The sequence below is a fragment of the Pseudorasbora parva genome, chromosome 6 (genome assembly GCF_024679245.1).
Source record: "Pseudorasbora parva isolate DD20220531a chromosome 6, ASM2467924v1, whole genome shotgun sequence".
NCBI classification, from domain to species: Eukaryota; Metazoa; Chordata; class Actinopteri; order Cypriniformes; family Gobionidae; genus Pseudorasbora; species Pseudorasbora parva.
Window position 1 is genome coordinate 11,589,255 of NC_090177.1, and position 22,530 is coordinate 11,611,784.

The window sequence follows — 22,530 nt, forward strand, 5'->3', positions numbered from 1 at the left end:
TAAAACGACAATTACGATATTATCGCAGACGATATCGCACACACCTACCGTGTACTAATAATTTTTTACACTATTAATCTCGGTTTGTAAAACCTTTTGAGGATGAAATGAAATTCAAGCACTTTTTAAGGGCTTTTAAGTGCTTCACACTTTACCCCAGAACATCACAGCTTTAAATATTATAAAAGCCTTATTTTTAATATGATTTGTAAAATTAAAAGTTTATAGATGTACAGTAGGAAATCTAAAACTTTGTGGCAAACAAACACTTATTTATAAAAAAGACATGAAATTACCCCTTTTTTGTAAGTTGCTTTGGATAAAAGTGTCTGCTAAATGATTAAATGTAAATTACCACTATCACAAGTAGATGGTGGCAGAGGAGCAGTTATTGACATACGTTATTAGCCATTTTCACTCCTTTGTAACTGCTCTGCACAAAAAACAAGTAAAGAGATACTATACAGTCCCTGACAAAAGTCTTGTCGCTTGTGTACAAATTGACTTAAAGTGCCGCTGAAATATATTTCTAATCAATAGAATCATTTTAATCTCACCAGCTTTTGTGATAATGTTTCAGTGAAAAACTAAACTTTCAAAAAGTATTCTAATATTCACAGCTTGGTAAAGCCCATTGAGTCAATTTTTGCAAAGACATAAGTGTTGTCACCTTATCATATGAGCTTCCCCTGTGACTAATAATGGATCAATTAGGTCTCAAGTGTGTATAAAAAGAACCCAGTACACTAGACCTTCACATCAACTCCAACTAGACCTCTGCAAACATGCCTAAGATTCACCCAGAGACTAAAGTTTTGATTATCAAGAGGCTGAAGACCAGATCCACTGCTGATGTGGCAGACACCTTCAATGTGTCTCAGCGTCAAGTACAGAGGATATAAAAAAAAGATTTGAAGAGACTGGAGACGTTTTTGACAAGCCCAGGTCAGGCAGACCCCGCAAGACAACTGCTCGAGAGGACCGTTTGTTGGCTCGAAAATCCAAGGCCAGCCCATTTTCCACTGCAGCAGAGCTCCACGAGACTTGGTCACCTGAAGTCCCTGTGTCAACCAGAACAGTTTGTCGGATTCTGTCTCGAAATGGCCTCCATGGTCGAATCAGTGCCCAGAAGCCAGCACTAAACAAAAGACAATTGAAAAACTGTGTGGCATTTGCCAAGGCCCACAGCCTGCTAAAAGGATGGATGCTGGAAAAGGGGCAGAAGGTGGATTTTTCAGATGAATCTTCTGTTGAATTATACCACAGTCGCCGCAAATATTGCAGGAGACCTACTGGAGCCAGAATGGATCCGAGATTCACCCAGAAAACAGTGAAGTTTGGTGGCGGAAAAATCATGGTCTGGGGTTACATCCAGTATGGGGGTGTGCAAGAGATCTGCAGGGTGGAAGGCAACATCAATAGTCTAAAATACCAAGAAATCTTAGCTACCTCTTATTCCCAACCATAAAAGAGGCCAAATTCTGCAGCAGGACGGTGCTCCATCGCATACTTCCATCTCCACATCAAAGTTCCTCAAGGCGAAGAAGATCAAGATGCTCCAGGATTGGCCAGCCCAGTCACCAGACATGAACATCATTGAGCATATGTGGGGTAGGATGAAAGAGGACGCATGGAAGACGAAACCAAAGAATATTGATGAACTCTGGGAGGCATGCAAGACTGCTTTCTTAGCTATTCCTGATGACTTCATCAATAAATTGTATGAATCCTTGCCAAACCGCATGGATGCAGTCCTTCAAGTTCATGGAAGTCATACAAGATATTCAATTTGGATCTCACAGCACCACAACTTAATTTGCTGACAGATTTTTGTATTTGCAGTAAATTTGTTCCATTTCTGTACAGGCGACAAAACTTTTGTCTTGCCAAAATTGGACCTTTCTGTCTTGATTAAATGATAAATATTTTTTCTGTGAAAATTATTTATTTCAGTGCATTAAACATCATTTGGGAGGGTTTTAGCTTTTCATATGAGCTATTTCTAACACCAATTAATTAATTAAAAGTCAGGTTAATATCAGGTATTTCTAGAAAATAGATAAGCGACAAGACTTTTGTCAGGGACTGTAGAAGAACAATGGTACATTAATTAAGATTAAATTAAAAGTCATCATATCATCATAAAGCTAGTGTAACAAATACTATTGTGATTTCTGTATTAATAGTTTCTTACAACAGGGATATTATGACAAATGTGGGTATTTAATATATTATTTTGGGGTCATTTAAAATTGGAAAACATCCTGCAGTGCACACTGTCAAACACATTAAGAAACTTTATTAGATATACATTTCAGTCATTGACCTTCGTTAACTTTTTTTCCTTTGGGAGAAATATGACCCTTGACAGGTTTTGTGACATTCATCAATTCATGTTTATAAAAGGTGCTGTTTCACTTTCAAATTCACATGGGACCAGCACGTACCACACATATATGAGCTGTTAATTCATGAATCACAACACAAAGAGCACACTTAGAGCAAGTCTATAATGCAATCTTGATAACAGTCATAGTTAACAGACAGCAATATACCAGAGCAAAGATTAAAGTCTCTGCCTCTAGACTTAAAGGAGTGGTTCACTTTAAAATTAAAATTACTCCATGATTTACTTACACTCAAGCCATCCTTGGTGTATATGGAATTCTTGTTTCTGATGAACACAATCAGAGTTATATTAATAAATATCCTGACTCTCCATAGGGTCCATTGAGATTGAAGCTCAAAAAAATCCATCCAGCCATCATAAACATACTCCACTCAGCTCCAAGGTGTTAATAAAGGCCTTCTGATGTGACTCGATGGGGTATTTAAAACTTCCGCCAGACCGCCTTCCGTATTCAACTTAAAGGAAAAAGTGTAACTGGCTTGACCTATGAAGTCGGACGTATATAAGTGTTTTGAACTGCAAGAAGCTTTACACTTTCTGTGCAAATTGAATACGGAAGGTGGTACTGGCAGAAGCTGTTTTACTTTAGTAGGCCTTTATTAACCCTTTATTAACCTGGAGCTGTGTGGAGTAAGTTTGTGATGGATGGATGCACTTTTTTGAGCTTCAAAATTAATGGACCCCATCACCATCATCATAAAGCTTGAAAGCGTCAGGATATTTATTAATATAACTGATTGTGTTTATCAGAAAGAAGAATGTAAGAATGTAAATCATGGGGTAGTTTTGATTTTTAAGTTGAACTAATCCTTTAAGGCAGATTCTGAACAGCAAGTTGGGTAATAAAGAGAGGGACAGAATTTCCCCCTGGACTCACAAGGTGATCAGTCATCGGTTTCAGCTACATAAAATGTTGAGTTCCCAACACTACACACACGTCACCGGTAACAAGTTTCTGCAACATCCCGAAAGGCTTTATCTCAGGAAACAGGCTCAGTGTGGCTTTAACGCATTTGCAATGAGACACACAAAGGTGCCGAAAGGAAAAAGAAAAGTCCCTGAACTAATTCAAGCAAAGCACAAACCCCAAAAAGACACTAAACAACAATCAAGTGGCATGTAATACTATAGCTTTGCAGAGGGAGAAAGTGAAACACAAGGAGGAAAAAAACCTGTTTCTAAAAATTGTGTAGTACTGCTGTAGTAGTGCTAGGCTACTGAATATCATGTAACTTACAGTGGTATTATATGGTTCTCCAAAATATTTCCAAGACCACCACTATGCAAAATATACACAAAAAATACAGTTATGGTGCCATGGTACAATGGTTTTGCCATATAGTACGTTGTTAAATACCATGGTGCTGTACATGATGATTACCATCTTCACATAGCATGGTATTTACAAGGTATTCTGACACCAGATATTCTGATATGATAGAAAAATGTAGCCAGAAATGTGGGACCTACATTATGTTTTTCCACTTTTTAGACATGTAAAATTGTACTAATCTACGACATGAGAAAAACATTTTAGACACCCAGAATTCAGAAAACGAGATGCGTATTTGTGGCAACATACATAGTAGGCTACGACAACCGGTATACACACAAACTGTTTATGTACATTTACTGTATACATATATAATATATAGGCCTACAAAATTTAAGATTCCGGTTATTGAAAAGTTTCTGTAAAAACCAAAGATCCATCACTGCAGAAACCATGTCATCACAGCAACGACTTTTTAACCGTCAAAAGTAACACCGCTGACTTACTCAAGCAGTGCAACACTGACTGAAGTTTAACATTTGCTGTTACAAGGTTATTTTAACAGTTATCAACTGACAAGACACCTTTGCGAGTCAAGCGAATTCAAATGAATCATCACATTACCTTCCAATGCAGTTTTGGATCCTTTAACCCAGTTGTACTTCTTTGTTTATCTCTGACTCACCTGCGGAGGCTCGCTCGGGAATTTATTGACGATACTAGTAGGAAGGGCACGACTCATGCAAACTTACTTACGTGACGTTCTGCCATTTGATTGGACATTGCGTTTGTCCGCGTATAAACATGACTGGTAGATAGTGTTAGTTGATAAATATTTTTTTTCCCTACTGTGACTGATCTAAATAAATTGTATTATATTTACATTCATATCAAAGATAAATAAATCATGTTTGTTAAGGAAGCTGTAGAATAATATATTTGATTTCATATGATCTAACAAAAACAAAAACAAAAACCTTTACTTAAGTTTTGAATAAAATATTTGTTATGAATATTAATGAAAGAGTAATTGTACGCTCCTTCTGCACCTGAGGGGTTTTAAGCTAGGCATACGTCAACATGAATTAATATTCATTGGTTAAACCAGAGATGGCTAAACCTTTGCTACCCGGTAATAAACTTGCTCAATTTAATAATTGTAGTAGGCTACTTTTTTTTCTTTTTTCTTTTTTTTTTTCTTTTCTTTTGGTGACTCTGAAATCTGTTGCACACTTTATGACCCAAAAGTCCTGTTAAAAAGTTTTAGAGAAACGGGGAAGGTTTGACAACACATGGTTGGTTTTACATACACACCTGCATTAACAATTTAGAGAAGTTTCCCTAAGCTCATAAAGTAGAATTTATCAAAATTATTTCTCGGTGAATAATTTATTTTTTCGTGATATCGAACTCAAGTCCAACAAACAAATAAGCAAGATAACTCGGATAACAATTTTCACCTACAGTTTCTGGTTAAAGTGAATGTAAACAGCGCATTTACATCAACATAACAGTAGGTGTCGCTAAAGAACAAGAAACTGGCACTCGGTAGACAAAACAGGGAATATTCGAGTTTAAAATATCATGAAGAAACAACTAAAATAATTATCATCACATTAAAGCAGTCAAATCTTTTAGGTTAAATCATGCTAATAGGTCTAAATATTTCAATTGCTATTCTTGCTAATACTTATAATACCTTGTATTATAGTTCATACTGGTCTTATATGGATGTATTTTTGTAATTTTGTTAAAGCTGTTGGATAACATCTGAGTATGTATTGAGCTCATAGACCAGACACAAGAGTCAATTAGACACAAACTACTCCTTTGTTTAGAGATGCATATCAAGCCCAAAGTGACACTGAAGGATGTTTGATCACATGGACCTTTTGCTGGGGAACACCTTTGTTTTTCCTTTGTTCCAATAGTGGTCTATTTATACTCTTATTCTATTAAAATAATAACTTTATTATATATAGCACATTTAAGCAAGCATACACAAAAACAGGGACAACCATTAAACTAGCAATAAAAAAGCATGCATAACAAAAGTAAAAGCAAAACATCAATTAAACACTAACGTAAAAAAAAGGTTTTATGAGAATATGAATTAAAATAAGAGACTGAGCTTCTCTGATTATATCATGCTATTATCTTTAAATATTACAATTGTTATTCTTGCAGTATTAGAGTGTACATTGATCAGGCATAACATTATGACCCACTATTCCCACTATTGTGTTGGTCCCCCCTTTTATTTGCGGCCAAAACAGCCCTGACCCATCGAGGCATGGACTCCACTAGACTCCTGAAGGTATGCTGTGGTATTGGGCACTAATATGTTAGCAGCAGATCCTTTAGGTCCTGTAATAGTTGCGAGGTGGGGCCTCCATGGACCAGAGTTGTTTGTTCAGCACATCCCACAGATGCTCGCTTGGATTGAGATCTGGGGAATTTGGAGGCCAAGTCAACACCTCAGACTCGTTATGCTCCTCAAACTATTCTTGAACACTTTTTGCTTTGTGGCAGTGCACTTTATCCTGCTAAAAGAGGCAACAGCCACCAGGGAATACCGTTTTGTGTACATGGTCTGAAACAATGCTTAGGTAGGTGGTCTGCGCTCTGCAGCCCTATACTCAACAAACTGCAATGCACTGTGTATTCTGACACCTTTCTATCAGAACCAGCATTAATTTCTTGAGCAATTTGTGCTACAGTAGCTCGTCTGTTTGATCAGACCACACGGGCCAGCCTTCACTCCCCCACGTGCATCAATGAGCCTTGGCATGACCCATGACCCTGTCACCGGATCACCACTGTTACTTCCTTGGAGCACTTTTGATAGATACTGACCACTGCAGACCGGGAACACCCCACAAGAGCTGCAGTTTTGGAGATGCTCTGACCCAGTCGTCTAGCCATCACAATTTGGCCCTTGTCAAACTCGCTCAAATCCTTACGCTCGGCCATTTTTCCTGCTTCTAACGCATCAACTTTTTTGGGGAAAAAAAGTACACTTGCTGCCTAATATATCCCACCCACTAACAGGTGCTGTGATGAAGAGATAATCAGTGTTATTCACTTCACCTGTCAGTGGTCATAATGTTATGCCTGATCAGTGCATATTCTTTATGAATGTATCTGCCACACTTGAAATTGTATATTAATAATACATTTTTGTAAGGCACTTCTGGCATGAAATGCTCAATATATAAATTAAGTTTATTATCATTCTAATAATTAAAGCTGTGTAACTTTTTTAGTTTATTTTTAGCTAAAAACACTTAGTTCTTTCAAAAATATATGTGCTCATTAATGTATATTTACTTCTTTCAGGTAATAAAGTATTTTCGTAAGTTTATAATATGCCATTGAAAATACATACGGGTGAGGGGTTCGAATGCTGGTCGCCATGTTGCCCCTCCATCTTGAAAGTACATTAGCCAAAGAGGGACATACCCATAAATTCAAGCTTCGCCTTTCGCGTTTTACCACTCAATGGCACCGTGTTGAAGTGAAGAGGGGGATTGCCATGTTACTCTTGGACTAAATCGGCCACCGTAGGAGTTAATGGCCGGCATGGCGACCGGCATTCGAACCCCTCACCCGTATGTATTTTCAATGGCATATTATAAACTTACGAGAATACTTTATTACTTGAAAGAAGTAAATAGACATTAATGAGCACATATATTTTTGAAAGAACTAAGTGTTTTTAGCTAAAAATAAACTAAAAAAGTTACACAGTGTAGCTTTAAGCATTACCATAAGCAGGATAACAATAATTCATATGTATATCACAGCAGCATGTATGCATTCGCCCTGCAGTTAAAGATCTGTGCTGCTTACACTAATGTTGCAGCTTCAGGTTCATGTACAGATGATCCATTAATTTGAGTTATTAAGATCACCCCATATACCAATTTCCCTTTCTGCTTAGTAATCACTCGAGTGCAGATTTCCTTTAGCATTCCTTTTAGCATTAGCTGTAAAACATGAACAAAAATGGCTCAAGTTATTAAATCACAGCTATTTTTGTCAAGGGAGGGCAACAAAAACTTATAACAAGTTGCTTAAAAGAAAACTCATGCTTAAATCCAAGCTTTAGAAACACAGTTTATTGCACTTAAAAAAAAGAAGAAGATAAAGATAACACCATGTCATATATTTTTAAAGTACAAATCTCATTTCAGTGTTATTTCTTACTTTGAATCCGGTCATTGCAGAATTGTACACTGGGAGAAAGTACCTGGAATTTGATTGTGAGCAACTGCAGTTAAAATACAGACACGCAACTCATAGAATACAACTGCATAGTTTGAATGCATTACATGGGGTTGAACTAATATTCTGGTTACTTGTAGATCGGATTACTTTTCGTTGTGATTGTTTCATTTTCCAGTTCTACAATACATAAGCCATCATTTCAGCCAGGACCAAGAACAAGCCATCAAATATCCTCAGTACGTCCCGTTACGCTCAGAAGCAATGCATACAGTGCAGTTCAACTTTGCAGTAACTACCTGTCAAAACCAACAGCAGATTTATTGCAAGGTAAAATAATTAAAAAGAAATAATAAAACAGTACTTCAGTGTGTTGCAGGTAAAGAAATGGTGATTTAGTGTAAACACAAAAGGAGAAAATAAAGAGATGTTTTAAATAAATATACGGCAACTAAAACATGATGGCTTGCTGAATTGTGATTGGCCGACATTAAAAAGCGAATCGCATTACAGTTTCATATCTTTAGGAAAAAACAGATTTGCGGGAAACACCATCAGCTTTGTAACAATCATCTGTGTAGCGTTTATCTTGCGGGGAGAAACAAAGCAAAGATCTCCTGATCATAAACCGAGGCAATATGAATAAATATGAAAAGAATATTTACAGTAACCATACGAAAGTATTTACAGTATATCGACAGGCGTCACACATCTACCAGCTAAAGTACCGCCATTACAGTTGCATGCCATTCTAAACAACTGGTCAGGACTTGACGTTACCCACTATTCACAGTTGCAAACCCTGACCCTCAATGCAACCGTCGTCATATCAGTACAACACCCCTACAATTCAAATCTACATTGTCTCAGCAGTGATTATAATATTTATTCGGGTATCTCAAACCATCACTAAGCGTCCAGTAACTGACCTAAGAACGGTTTCTAATGTGTAAAACCTCACAAGGTTCATGGCTTTATGATGGTAGAGTAGTAGAGATAGAATCGAGCTCCCTCTTCTCATCTCAATATAAAACAATGGCTATTTTGCATAAAACATATTGGCAACTTTGTGTGTGTCAGAATTTGTCTCAAAAAAGCTAAAACAACTGAAAAAATTAAATGTTTGAAATTCAAGCATTTAACAAGCTTCGAGGAACAATATTCATGAGTGTTAAAAGGAATAGTTCACATAAAAATTTAAAACTACGTCATAATTCACTCATTGACGTGTCGTTCCAAACATTTATGCTGTTATTTTTTTGGTCAAAAAGAGACATTTAGTGGAAATTTTCCCCATGCAATAAATGTAAAAGTATCATATATGGAAAAGAGCAGCATGAACATTCAGCTAAACGTCTCAATTTGTGTTTGGAACGACATGGTTGGCATATTAAAATTGTTCATTTTTCAGTGAACTATCCCTTTAAATTCGATACAAAGCCTGCTCATCCTCTTCGATACAAAAAAATGACATTAATAAAAATACATTTTATACATAGTAAAACAGTACAAAAATCTTTTTTTTCTCCTTTGTATTGGCACACAAAGTTGAACTATACAGTTATCTCTGCTTTAAACAAAAACAATGCTATATATATCAGTAGTTGTTTTGAATACTAGAAGAGTAGAATAACTGTATCAAATGAAATCAACATTCTGTACGATTCTCCAATTGCGTACGAGTTCATATCAAAAGGAAGAATGTTTCTTTTGAATGACTTCAGTCTGAACGTTTTTTCCCCTCGCCCAATCTGTCACGTGACTAGTGTTCAACCGATCACATTCTTTTTCCAGTTGATCCAGGTTGATACAAAGGAAATAAACAAGCATAGTGGGACAAAAAGCTATATTCTAGCAGTAAAAGGCATAAAATACCACGTTCGGATACAGCCCCTGGATATCTATTGGAAGACATTAACTGGAACGTCCGTCCATTAGCTGCTATCGCAGATGTCTCCCAAAATGCACTGAGGTGAAGCCACCTCGTACTGGACAATCACGTCTCGTCCATCTCAGCTTGTGAACGGGGTCGCAGGGTTCGTGAAGAACACCAGAGCTGATGGAGCTTGATGCTTTGGGGTGTTTGAAGGGGGATGGGAGAGGACAGGAGGGATGAGGGATTGTGGGAGGAGGAGGAGGAGGATGAATGACAGATCTGGAGCATCCGCTAATAGAGTTTAGGAGAAAGAAGGTGGTACATCGAGGTCAAGAAAGACAGCTAAAGATCAATCCGCACAGCTTTGGAAATAAAGGCTGGGCATGATTATCAGCACGAACAAGCACGGCTGAAGAAATTAACATTTTTGTGAACGATGCAGAAAAGGTGCATCTCGTCTTCCTGTTTTGCGATGAAAGCAGCGGAAAACATGCAACGATAATTACAGAGGGCGATGCTGAAACACGGAGACCATTTGAAAACCCAATAAGTTGCTTTAAACGGGCTGAAGTAGACAGCTGGATGCTCTGTTGTCATCTCATGTAGATCATTATTGTTTGGGTTATGCCACAGACGTCCCGAGGCATAAACCCATTCGTTTCCAGGTCGGGGAAATGATATCTCTTTCACTGCTTGCACACTTAGCTGGATCAGTATCTCTAGAGGTTCTCTCCCGGCTGGTACTGTGGTTCAGTGGAGGTGAAGTAATCTTCCAGGAAGCTCTGGAGGTACTCGAAGGTCGGCCTCTCTTCGGGATCCTTGCGCCAGCAGGTCAGCATGAGCTCGTGCAGTGAGTCCGGGCACTCGGCGGGACAGGGCATCCTGTACCCGCGCTCCACCTGGTCCAGCACCTCCCGGTTTACCATTCCTGAGAAGAGGACAGATGTGAAATAGGGTTGATGTGGGTCAGAATGTGGTGCAAAAAGTGACATTTTAACCAGGCAGAGGATTTGGGTCATCAGCAGGAGGGGGACAACCTAAAATGCTGTCATCTGCCCTTTGTAGAAAGGGGCTCTTAAGTATGACATTTAATATGTGCGCAAAATAATCCCCAAAAATCTGAGTCAGGGGTTTCCAATCCTGCTCCTACTGGAAAGTCACTCTCAGATTTTTTATATATATATATATATATATATATATATATATATATATATATATATATATATATATATATATATATATATATATATATATATATATATATATATATATATATATATATATATATATATATATATATATATATATATATATACATATACACACAAAAATCTATTCAGCGGTCTCTCTCTCTCTCTATATATATATATAAATAATACTACATTACAATTTTTTATTAATTAATAAAAAAAATAAAATAAAAAAATATATATATTAATTAATAAAAAAAAGTAGTATTATTTATATATATATAAATATTCAGGCATAACATTATGACCACTGACAGCTGACGTGAATAACACTGATTATCTCTTCATCACAGCACCTGTTAGTATGTGGGATACATTAGGAAGCAAGTGAACATTTTATCCTCAAATTTGATGTGTTAGAAGCAGGAAAAATTGGCAAGGGCCAGATTGTGATGACTAGACGACTGGGTCAGAGCATCTCCAAAACTGCAGCTCTTGTGGTGTGTTTGCAGTCTGCAGTGTTCAGGATCTATCAAAAGTGGTCTAAGGAAGGAACCGATGTGAACCAGCGACAGGGTCATGGCTCATTAATGCATGTGGGGAGTGAAGGCTGGCCCGCGTGGTTCGATCTAGCAGACAAGCTACTGTAGTTTAGATTGCTCAAGAAGTTAATGCTGGTTCTAATAGAAAAGTGTCAGAATACAAAGTGCATCGCAGTTTGTTGCGTATGGGGCTGCAGACCAGTCAGGGTGCCGATACTGACCCCTGTCCACCCTTTCATGGAAACGGTATTCCTGGTGGCTGTGGCCTCTTTCAGCAGGATAATGATCCTGCCACAAAGCAAAAATGGTTCAGGAATAGTTTGAGGAGCACAGCAACGAGTTTGAGGTGTTGACTTGGCCTCCAAACTCCCCAGATCTCAATCCAATCGAGCATCTGTGGAATGTGCTGACCAAACAAGTCCGATTCATGGAGGCCCCACCTCGCAAATTACAGGACTTAAAGAATCTGCTGCTAACATCTTGGTGCCAGATACCACAGCCCACCTTCAGCGGTCTAGTCTAGTGGAGTACATGCCTTGACGGGTCAGGGCTGTTTTGCCAGCAAAAGGGGAACCAACAAAATATTAGCAAGGTGGTCATAATGGTATGCCTGATTTGGTGTATAATAACAAATATAGCAATATAGCATATAACTAAAAAAGGTACATTTGAATCTAGAGAACCAGTGGCTCTAATACTGGAATGACTGGAAACATGGCGAGTGGTAGTACCTGGATAAGGCACCCTGCCTTTGGTCGTCAACTCCGTCAGCAGGACCCCAAACGACCAAACGTCAGATTTGATGGTGAAGCGGCCGTACAGCGCCGCCTCTGGCGCAGTCCACTTGATGGGAAACTTTGCTCCTGTTGTAATAATGATTTAAGAGAGGCCTGTCACCATGATTAAACTGATTCAATTAAGGTCGAACTGTATAAAAGGCAACAGCATTAAGTCTTGAAAATAAGACAATGACGTTATGGCCTCAGGAAAACTGAAGACGTGAAGAGAATATAAAACGACCAAAAAGAGTCCTTGTGTTCCTCCTCACCCTGTCTGGCTGTGTATTCGTTGTCCTCGATGAGTCGAGCGAGGCCAAAGTCAGCGACTTTACACACCAGGTTATCACCCACCAGGATGTTGGCAGCCCTGAGGTCCCTGTGCACATAGTTCATTCTTTCCACGTACGCCATTCCAGAGGCGATCTGAGGACAACACATATATTATAACGCAGCCGGGCTCAGTGCCGCCCTTCCAGAGTATCCACAGAATATAAATAGATTTATATACAAGATGAAGACAATGACAGTGGCGCTTGCCCATGCAAAAACTCCACAACAATGGTGTTTTCAGCATGATGCTCTCCAAGATTTATATAAAAATGGTTTGTCCTTTAATGCAGGGTAATATATTTTCCTTTCAGTTCAGTTTACGCTCCATGAAGGCTTTATTTATTCACTTTACTTTTGAATAGATATTGTATTAGTATGCTTTTTAAAACTAATATTAATATTCTGCTCATCAATGAATCTTGAAAAAAATGTATCGCAGTTTCCACAAAATTATAAAATGTTTCTTAAGCATCATATTAGAATGATTTCAGAAGGAGTAATGATGCAGAAAATTCAGCTTTAAACACAGGAATAAATTACATTTTACTATAAATAAGAAAACATACAGTTATTTTAAATTGTAAAAAAAATTCACAATATTATCGTTTTTACTGTATTTTTGATCAACTGAGAAGTCAAAAAATAAAAAATAAAAAAATATATATCTTACCAAACCTCAACTTTTGATCCGTGGTGTATATTTTCTCATACAATGTATCAAAACTGTTTTCAGTTTTGTTTTTGATTTTATTACTAGATATTAGGGATGTAACGATACCATAATTTCACGATTCGATACTTATCATGATACGGTATTATTGCATTACAGCAAGACATATGGTACAAGATTAACAAAAATGAACTGGTGATTAAAATGCCTAATGTGGTATTACATTGGGAGTGGAAATTATTAGGCTTGGGCTTGGGGCTGGTAACAGGACAACGTGACAACAGAATAAAATATTCATGAATATTTAATTTTTCAATTATTTTAGACAAATAAGCTTGCACTCTGTCCCCGACTAGATATATTTAAAATAATGTAGGCAACTTTTTTTTACTGGTAACAAAAACAGATTTGGCATTATCAGCACCTGCAAATATTTCCGTATTACATTATAATACCTTATATTCATTATTATTATATATAGTAGTATAATGTAGTCTGACACTAAAACTCTCTAAACTTTTAAACTAAACAGTAATTTTCATTTTGGGTGAACTAAACACAATACAGATGACCACTATCTACGACACATATTGTTGCATTTTTGTATTGCGATATATTGTTACACCCCTACTAGATATCATAGCATATTGCTGGTGTAAAAGTACCTGAGAGGCCATGTCCACAAGCTGAGGCAACCGCAGCATTTTTCCCATGTCACCCTTCAGGAAATCCAACAGGCTTCCTGCAAAAAGCACAAATCACACCTTCATTCTTCATTCACACTTTTATTGGAAGACCTCACCAAAAAGCTGCTAATATCCAGATTTTATGCTCTATTTACACGTCCTTCTGTCAGTTCTTATTTCTTATCCCAATATAGTTGACCGAATCTCCGCACTGACCTTGCCCCATGTACTCAGTGACGATGTAAATGGGCTCCTCCGAGACGACAGCGTAGAGCTGCACCAGCTTCTCGTGGCGGAGTTTCTTCATCACCTGCGCTTCCTGCAGGAAGGCTTCGGGAGACATCGTGCCAGGCTTCAAAGTCTTGATGGCCACGCGTGTCGTACCATTCCAAGTGCCTGAAGAGGGGGGAAAGGAAACTGAAATCATGAAACAAGCTTTGTGTGTTATGTGAAAGCATCATTACACAAGCAATGCGGTATAATACACCGGTCAACTACGCATTTAGCTCACAAAGCTTGGGTTTTTGATGGAAGGAAGTTGAAAGAAGAAGTCTTACCCATCCAGACCTCTCCGAAACAGCCCTGGCCCAGTTTGACGTCCAGTCTCAGAGAGTCACGTGGGATCTCCCAGGCGTCCCGTGCCAGCCCCTGAGTCTGAGGCTTCAGCACCGGACACACGTCAGTCAGACAGTGACACAGGCCGTCTGCGTGCTCTGTGACAGACGCCGACCGGAGGAAGAGTGTTAATGTTTCTCAGTTCTGGCTCGTTCTGATTCTGTATTAATGCACAAAGCTACCATGCATTTGTAAAATTGTATAAAGTAATAATAAAGTAATATAAAATATTATTATTTACTATAAAGTTTTATTATTATTATTACTATATAAACACTATATATAATAATTATGATTTCATACACACACACACACATATATACACACATATATATATACACACACACACACAAACACACACACACATATATATATACACACACACACACACAATTTTCTACAGTAATAGATTCTCCTTCTGATTCTCTAGATTTCATTTTGACAATACATTCTTTGTTTTGACTTATACATCAATACTGAGTGACCAGATGGATAAAAAAAAAAAAAAAGAGTATATATTATACACACACACACACACACACACACACACACACACACACACACACACACACACACACACACACACACACACACACACACACACACTTTTCTACAGTAATAATTATAAATAAATAAATGTATCACTTGTTTCAGTAATATTAATAATATCATTAATATTTAATACAATATTTTAATAATAAATAAATAATTAATGCCTAAAATAAACAAAACAATTATATTTATAATTAGTATTATTTTTAATAACTATGTTATTTTATGTTTGATAACAATAAAAATAACACTTATATAACTTATAAATCCTTAATAAATAAATAATAAATAAAGCCTTTAGCACAGTGCAGGGTCTCTTATGGTTTACTGCTTTAATCACAAACAAAAGAAGTGAAGGATAATTCATTATGTATTTGCTTTATGGAATTTCTTTATTTATAGGTTGGAACTAATCCGTATTTTGCAACAACCCAAGTTCCCAATTCCAAAAATAAGATTCTGTATCACTTCCCTTCACAGACATTCAGAAACAAGCAGGTGTCTATGAGAAAGCAACTTACGGCGGTAATGGTTGACCAGCTGCTGTAAAGTACTGAACTGTGTGCGTGACGTGATGTAAAATCCCCCGCTGTCCAGCTTCCTGATCTTGTAATGTTTGACATTCAGGCCCTTGACATTGTCGTAATCCAGGACGGAAAGACAGTAGGCACCTAAAAGAACAGATTTGAGGGATAAAGTCAGTTTGGGATGACATTGCTCATCGCTCTCGATGACATTGATATCTTTTACCCACTTTTCAGATTCAAAACTGTCAGATTAGTGTAATAGGCACCAGATTACACACTTTAGTATCATTTTATTTTTCCATGAAGTCAAGTTTCTTTGCCTGAAGTTGACTTTAGATTCTAGCATCAAAATCAACTATGTTAGTTTCAAACTATGGAATTTCTTTTATCAATTTTTTTAATCCTGTTAAACATGCTGTTTTTGCAAATGTACATTTAAGACTTCTTTTTGGGGCCAGTTACTGGAGTGTGAATTAACGTCTGGAGTTTGTATACATGGTAAATCACGGAATGTCCCATTTTCCATAATGGAAAAAAAGTTCAGTTGCTGCCTTAAATGTTTAAGTATAATCAACTATTCAACTTAAATTATATAAAACTGACTTAAAATTGGGTTGAATCTAGAATAACTTATCAAAGGTTTTTTTTTTTGTGCTTTTATTTGGTTCATCTTAGGTCTGACAAAATGTACACATAAATATAGTAATATATTATAATACATACAGTGGGGCAAAACGTATTTAGTCAGCTACCAATTGCGGAGATTCTCCCACTTAAAAAGATGAGAGAGGCCTGTAATTTTCTTCATAGGTACACTTCAAATATGAGAGAAATCCCCCCCCAAAAAATCCAGAAAATCACATTGTCTGATGTGTATTTGCTCATGCTATGCTCCTCTGTTTTTAACTCACCTGCACTTTGCACTTTATTGCACCATGCAATTGATAAAAAGTAAATGTTGTAGTTTCCTAGACTTAAGTATTTTTTTTGATTCATTATGCGGTCAGCCATTTCGTCTGTTCTGCTAAAGAATGTATTTGCAAATTATGGTGGAGTATTTGGTCAATAACAAAAGTTAATCTCAGTACTTTGTTATATACCCTTTGTTGGTAATGACAGCGGTCAAACGTTTTCTGTAAGTCGCCACAAGGTTTTTATACACTGCTGCTGGTAGTTTGGCCCATTCCTCCATGCAGATCTCCTTTAGAGCAGTGATGTTTTGGGGCTGTTGCTGGGCAACCCAGATTTTCAACTCACTCCTAAGATTTTCTATGGTGTTAAGGCTAGGCCACTCCAGGACCTTGAAATGCTTCTTACGAAGCCACTCCTTCGTTGCCCAGGTGGTGTGTTTGGGATCATTGTCATGCTAAAAGACCCAGCCATATTTCATCTTCAATGTCATTGCTGATGGGAGGAGGTTTTTACTCAAAATCTCATGATACATGGCCCCATTCATTCTTTCCTTTACACGGATCAGCCGTCCTGGTCCCTTTGCAGAAAAACAACCCGAAAGCATGATGTATCCACCCCCATGCTTCACAGTAGGTATGGTACAACTCCGCATTCTTTCTCCTCCAAACACGACAAGTTGAGTTTTTGCTCTCTAGCAAACTTCAGACGGGCCCAGACATGTACAGCAGGACTATTCAAATCTTACCCTGGAGGGCCAATGCGGTGCTGAGTTTCGCTCCAACCCTGATCAAACACACCCACGTGTGATTTTCTAATGATCCTGAAGACATTGATTAGCATGTTCATGTGTGCTTGATTAGGGTTGGAGCTAAACTCTGCACCGCATTGGCCCTCCAGGGTAAGATTTGAATAGCCCTGATGTACAGGCTTAAGCAGGGGAGCACTTCTGTCACTGCAGGATGTTACTGATGGTAGCCTTTGTTATTTTGGTCCCAGTTCTCAGCAGGTCATTCACTAGGTCCCCTGTGTGCCTCTGGGATTTTTGCTCACCGTTCTTGTGATCATTTTGACCCCACGGGGTGAGATCTTGCGTGGAGCGCCAGATTGAGGGAGATTAGTGGTCCTGTATGTCTTTTCTAATAATTGCTCCCACACCAAGCTGCTTACCTATTGCAGATTCAGTCTTCCCAGCCTGGTGCAGGTCTCGAATTTTGTCTCTGGTGTCCTTTGACAGCTCTTTGGTCTTGGCCATAGTGGAGTTTGGAGTCTGACTGTTTGAGGTTTTGGACAGGTGTCTTTTACACTGATAACGAGTTCAAACAGGGGCCATTAATACAGGTAAAGAGTGGAGGACAGAGGAGCCTCTTAAAGAAGAAGTTACAGGTCTTTAAGATCCAGAAACTTTTTTGTAGGTGACCAAATACTTTTTTTCCAACATAATTTGCAAATAAATTCTTTAAAAATCAGACAATAAGATTTTCTGGATTTTTTTCTCATTCTGTCTCTCATAGTTTAAGTGTACCTATGATGAAAATAACAGGCCTCTCTCATCTTTTTAAGTGGGAGAACTTGCACAGTTGGTGGCTGACTAAATACTTTTTTCCCCCACTGTATGTATGCACGCACACACACACACACACAACCATACATTCATTCAAATGAATAAAACACAACACAAGCATAGTTAAAGAAACAAACAAATAATAATAATAATAAATTAGGGAGAAATAGATCATATTTTAGTTTACTGTCATATTTGATACATCAGGTTTTTAATGGCTTATATAGTATGATATAATGAGAATATCGAGAAAAAACATCTCCGTTTTTTATTCAGAGGCCCAAACTCAAATTCTTATAGATTTTGTAATGTAACGAAAATTCTTATAGCTTTTGTAATCTAACATAAAATACATATACGTAAATATCAGTTGTCATTCTATGTCTCCCAATACTATATTTGATACTCAATTATTATAGACAATAATTATAGATAATCAAGTAACCCTACATTGGTTCAGTCCAGTAAGTGTTCATCTTAAAATATTAATAACAATATAAAAATTATTACATTTACTTTATAAACATCAGTAAAGATTCCACAGCAAAAAGGCATGTGTACCATGACTTAAAGTGGATGTTTTTACAATAAGCCCAATTATACTTAAAGGCCAAAAAAAGATATTTTGAAGAATATGGGCAAGCAAAAAGTTGATGCTGTAGTATGGAAAAAAATACAATGGAAGTCAATGAGGACCATCAACACTTCAAAATATCTCATTCAAAAATAAACTCCTACAAGGTTTACGAGTAAATGATGAAAGAATTTTAATTTTTGGGTGAACTATCCCTGCGTAAATGTAGAGCAGCTTCTCATCATGCACAGTGATCTGTAGAGGGTGCTGTCATCATTTCACACATACACATGGGTCATTTATTCATTAACTCTCTCTGTCATTTGCTCCCTCGTTCCCTCTGTGCTCTCTCTCAGTGTTGTCTCTTTGGGGTTTGACTCATCCTTCAGCTTCTCTCGTATTTATTTTCTCTTTCTCACTGGCCAATCTCGGTCCCTCCGTGTGCCCCTTGCTGACGACATAAGCTGTGAGATATGGCTCACGGTTGTAGGGACGGATATGAGCTGACCTACTTCCGGCTCTTCGTCCCTGCAAGCACTTCTCTGACCTTCGTATTCCCCCCTTCATCAGGCTCACACATGCACACACAAGCACTCTATCATCTCAAATGAACATTGTTTGTGTTGAACTGAAAGTAAAAGGCCATATATGGAGCGTAGATCTTTACAATGTTTAGAGAGAGAGAAAAGATGGTTGGCAGAGGGAGGAGATGAGGAATATGAGCATGACTGCGTCTGACAAACTGACAACAGAAAAGGGGAATGAACAAGGACTTTGTTTTGATCTGCGCTTCCAAATACTGAAACGCAATTTCACATAGACACCCGCATGAGCAATTTTTACTCCACATATTATTTCTTGGTTAAGCAATAGTAGCTCCAGTCGTCGAATGCGATTGGCTGATTCAAACCGCACTGGAACATTTCACTTTTAGTTGTTTGGGAGATGCTTTTTTTTAATTAATGGTGGGTTCAGACTACACATTATTTTTTGATGATAGTCACTGGTTCATATGCAATTTCTACTCTTATTGTGTCATTGACAAAAACCATGTCAGACTATGAGACCTATCGTACTCCTGGTGCAATGAGTGTTTTTTGTTTTTAAACAAAGGGGTGGTTGCATTCGATTTCACTTTTTTAATTTTAGTTCGTGTGTAATGTTGCTGCTTGAGCATAAACAGTATCTGCAAAGTTACAGTGCTGAAAGTTCAATGCAAACAGAGATATTGTCTTTTAAAGTTATGGCAGTTTATTGCCTACAAAAACGGCCGGTTTGGACTACAACAAGCTTCTTCCCGGGTTGGGGACATCATAAACCCTTGCTAGTCACCGCAGATGTGACTTCTGCCCGTAATGGTAAGGGGCGTGGCATTTCGGGACAACCTGTGCTTGGCACTTTAGCCAATAAAAATACAGGAAACTACATTTGTCCATCTAACCAATCTAAGACCATTGCGTTTTTCGGAGGGATGGACTTCACAGAAGCAGGAAGCAAACGAGCCGTTCAAAGGACAGTGGAGACAGCGGTGTGAAATGAAGGTCAAATAAAAGAAAAATACGGCGCTTTAAAAAAAAAAGAAGTATTAAGACTTATTAGCAGTATTATGTTATACTGCGCCCCATAAACACAACCAAGCCTAGAAAAAAAAACACGGAACCACCCCTTTAAAATGTGTTTTGCTAGTTTCATCCCGACACAGATATCATTTTCACGTCCATTGCCACTTTGTTTAAATAGCAAATGCACCAGCGCCCATTTATTCGCCCATTGGCATGCTGGTCTGAAAACCATGTGTGTTCAGCCGCATTGTTGGCGTGTTGCTAGTTTGAGTGTTGCGAAACGAAAGAAAACCTGACAGTGGGCATGTTCCTAGATTGCACAAAGAGGACAGTATGGAATCCTCCAAAGAGATGTTTGAGGTAAAGTATTGTTTTTTATTTTTAGCCAGTAGTATATATAGATGTAGCCTACTCAGCGGGTTGCTGGAGGGCCTCCGCTATCGTTTTTCACTCTGTCGTGTTCGTCCCTCGTGGAAACATTAAGGCAGGAGTATTACCATAGCTCTATGAATCTTTCCTCCATTGCACCAATACTATTGTCTCGCTTTCGTTTCAGAAATGTTTAAAAGCTGTGTACGGAAGAGCTTCTGTGCTCCTATTGGTCAACGTTATAGATGTGACGGAACTCATCATAGAAGACAGAGAAAAAATCCAACATTCTAGTCTTTCTGTCAGCCATTGTCATTTATGAACAGATCATGACAAAATCAGGCTAAAATTAAGTTTAAGTCACATTAAAAAATTAAAAAATAATTTACACTGTTCACAGTCACCTTTGGTTCCTTTAATTTTTAATAATACATTAATAATAATCAAATAAATAAATAAATAAAACAATATAAAATAAAAATAAAGTAAACTAATCTAAATAAAATAAATTTGCACTGTTCACAATCACCTTTGGTTGTCTCACTCTCTCTGACCAGGAAAGTTCCTCTCCTGTTCTCCAGACTCAAGAGGAGTCGCTCCGAGTCCCTGCGTGTGATCTTTCCAAAGTACCACCTGGAGAGAGACAGAAAAAGAGAAAAAAAAGAGAGATAGGGTATTTAGAGGATGCAATCACATGTAGCATCGTATCAGAGACATGCAGCTGTTATATTATCTTATGCAATTATATTATATTATAATTTATTATATTATATTATATTATTTATGCTAGTATGATATGGGATTCTATTGTGCATTCATGTACTACCACCATTCAAAAGTTTGGATTTTTAAATGTTTTTTTTAAAGAAGTCTCTTCTGCTCACCAAGGCTGCATTTATTTGATCAAAAATACAGTATAAACAGTAATATTGTGAAATATGCCAACAATTTAAAAGAACGGTTTTCTAATATAATATATCTAAAAATAAATTACTTGATCATAGCAGATTTTCAGCATCATTCCTTCAGTTTTCAGTGTCACATTATCCTTCAGAAATCATTCTTATATGAGGATTTGATGACCAAGAAACATTTATGATTATTATCAATGATGAAAACAGTTGTGCTGCTTCATATTTTTTCAGGATACTTAGAAGAATAGAAAAAAATGCATATATTTTAAATAGAAATATATTGTAACATTATACATGTCTGTTTGATCAATTTAATGCATCCATGCTGAATAAAATTATTAACTTATTTAAAAAAATCGTACTGACCCTAAACTTCTGAAAGGTAGTGTACGCTATTACAGTGTAGTGTATTTTTTTGTGTTAAAATTATAACAGTTCTGTTAATTTATAACTGAATTGCGCTGCATGAAATATTGAACATGGATTCAGGTTGTAAAATTCCCGTTCATGGTTCGAGCAACAATAAAACAATGGTGTTTGGGATTCACGACTGACCCAGTGACATTCAGAGTCTATAAATCAGCGTAGTTTGTTGTTTGCCGCTCATGGCAGGCTCTCTCTGAGTCTTACCTTTTCTCCAGAGTCAATCTGAGATGACTGGCAAGGCAAGGGTGGAAAAATTAGTCATTATAGGTTTTCAAAGGAGTGCCTGTGTTTATTTGTTTAATGCGGCAGTCGACTGAGCAACAGCACACGTGTGCATGTGTCTCAGGAAAAATTACGAGTTACATGTGAACAGGACAGACAATAAATGAGCTGCATGGGGCAAACGTTGATGACTTTTACTCGTTGAAGAGGGGAAAGGTCTTTTGGGCATGAGGTTTGCTCTTTCTAAATGATGAGATGGTGGAGAGACTCATTATGATGGAGGACAAGAGAGCAACCATGAAGGGAAAAACGA

General features: G+C 37.5%; 2 protein-coding genes across 6 annotated transcripts in view; both read right to left on the reverse strand.

The window, feature by feature from the left end:
• mical1 (microtubule associated monooxygenase, calponin and LIM domain containing 1) overlaps positions 1 to 4,424 on the reverse strand; it is a 50,976-nt gene extending 46,552 nt beyond the window's left edge. For both annotated transcript variants that reach the window (XR_010905296.1, XM_067445623.1), the window contains exon 1: positions 4,308 to 4,424. The gene's annotated coding sequence lies outside the window, so the exon portion shown is untranslated. The remainder of the gene's footprint in view (positions 1 to 4,307) is intronic.
• Positions 4,425 to 7,789: 3,365 nt separating this feature from the next.
• The window catches only part of src (v-src avian sarcoma (Schmidt-Ruppin A-2) viral oncogene homolog), a 68,887-nt gene continuing 54,146 nt past the window's right edge, over positions 7,790 to 22,530 (reverse strand). For all 4 annotated transcript variants that reach the window (XM_067445627.1, XM_067445624.1, XM_067445625.1 and 1 more), the window contains 8 exons: positions 21,185 to 21,288; positions 15,672 to 15,821; positions 14,541 to 14,696; positions 14,200 to 14,379; positions 13,963 to 14,039; positions 12,567 to 12,720; positions 12,250 to 12,381; positions 7,790 to 10,714 (listed from right to left, as the gene is read on the reverse strand). In XM_067445627.1, coding sequence (XP_067301728.1) covers positions 10,506 to 10,714; positions 12,250 to 12,381; positions 12,567 to 12,720; positions 13,963 to 14,039; positions 14,200 to 14,379; positions 14,541 to 14,696; positions 15,672 to 15,821; positions 21,185 to 21,288 — 1,162 coding nt within the window. In that variant the 3' untranslated portion in view covers positions 7,790 to 10,505. The remainder of the gene's footprint in view (positions 10,715 to 12,249; positions 12,382 to 12,566; positions 12,721 to 13,962; positions 14,040 to 14,199; positions 14,380 to 14,540; positions 14,697 to 15,671; positions 15,822 to 21,184; positions 21,289 to 22,530) is intronic.